Source organism: Grammomys surdaster, unplaced genomic scaffold (genome assembly GCF_004785775.1).
Source record: "Grammomys surdaster isolate TR1022 unplaced genomic scaffold, NIH_TR_1.0 100, whole genome shotgun sequence".
Taxonomy (NCBI): Eukaryota; Metazoa; Chordata; class Mammalia; order Rodentia; family Muridae; genus Grammomys; species Grammomys surdaster.
Window position 1 is genome coordinate 5,030,726 of NW_021604579.1, and position 1,111 is coordinate 5,031,836.

The following is a 1,111-nucleotide window of genomic DNA, read 5'->3' on the forward strand; positions in this document are numbered from 1 at the left end:
TCTCTCTCTCTCTCTCTCTCTCTCTCTCTCTCTCTCTCTCTCTCTCTCACTCACTCACTATATTTTCATTAATTTATCTCTTGACTTTACTTTTTTTATTTTAATTTTTTATTTTGCCAGAATAAGGCTGAGGATTTTACTATGTGGTGTAGAGTGAGGCTACCGTGAATCATGCTGTCTATTCCTATGATGCTCAGGTGGTCTAAGAACTAGGGAGAGCTGCATTAAGGTCAAGATGCTGTTTCTCTATACTAACTGCTTTTCCTTGTCTCCATTTCTTTCTTAGATGGCAGGTTCAGCGGAAAGTAATCTGCATCCCCAAAAGCATCACTCCTTCCCGCATCCTTCAGAACATTCAGGTACTTGGCCAATAGATTCTGTCTAATTTAGAGTATTGAGATATGTTCTGGCCCTGATTCTGCCTGCTAAGAAGGCAGTATTGGAGGACTCCAGCTACCACTCACAAGGCTGATTTTCTCTCCCCCAGGTATTTGATTTCACCTTTAGCCCAGAGGAGATGAAGCAATTAGATGCTCTGAACAAAAATTGGCGATACATTGTGCCCATGATTACGGTAAGGATGTACAACCATTCAGCGTCAGGGAACAGGAAATAGATGTGCTTAGGCCTACTAGAGCCCCTTCAGTAGGAGGTCTGGAGTGTAGTGGCCCAGGTCTGCTTCAGGCTTGCTGCTTGGAGAAGGGACAGAATGTTGGTGGGATTGTTACTCAAGGTGCAGTGCTTGTTTCTTCTCTTCGATTCCTCACTCCCTGACTCCCTGTCTTCCTTCTTTCCCTCCTTTAAAAAAAAAAAAAAAAAGATGAGGTTTTATATTACCTTGGCTGCCCTGAAACTCACAGATCTCTCTGCTTGTGTCTCCTGCGTGCTGTGATTAAAGGTGTATGCTATCATGCCTGACTCCCTTTTTGTTTTTTGTTTTGTTTTTTTAGAAATATATTTCTTAGCCGGGCGTTGGTGGCACACGCCTTTAATCCCAGCACTTGGGAGGCAGAGGCAGGCGGATTTCTGAGTTCGAGGCTAGCCTGGTCTACAGAGTGAGTTCCAGGACAGCCAGGGCTACACAGAGAAACCCTGTCTCGAAAAAACAAAA

The 1,111-nt window shown here is 44.0% G+C and overlaps 1 protein-coding gene across 2 annotated transcripts in view; it reads left to right on the plus strand.

The window, feature by feature from the left end:
• The window catches only part of Akr1a1 (aldo-keto reductase family 1 member A1), a 34,297-nt gene that overhangs the window by 32,099 nt on the left and 1,087 nt on the right, over positions 1–1,111 (plus strand). For both annotated transcript variants that reach the window (XM_028788097.1, XM_028788088.1), the window contains exons 7-8: positions 287–359; positions 488–574. In XM_028788097.1, the coding sequence (XP_028643930.1) occupies positions 287–359; positions 488–574 (160 nt within the window). The remainder of the gene's footprint in view (positions 1–286; positions 360–487; positions 575–1,111) is intronic.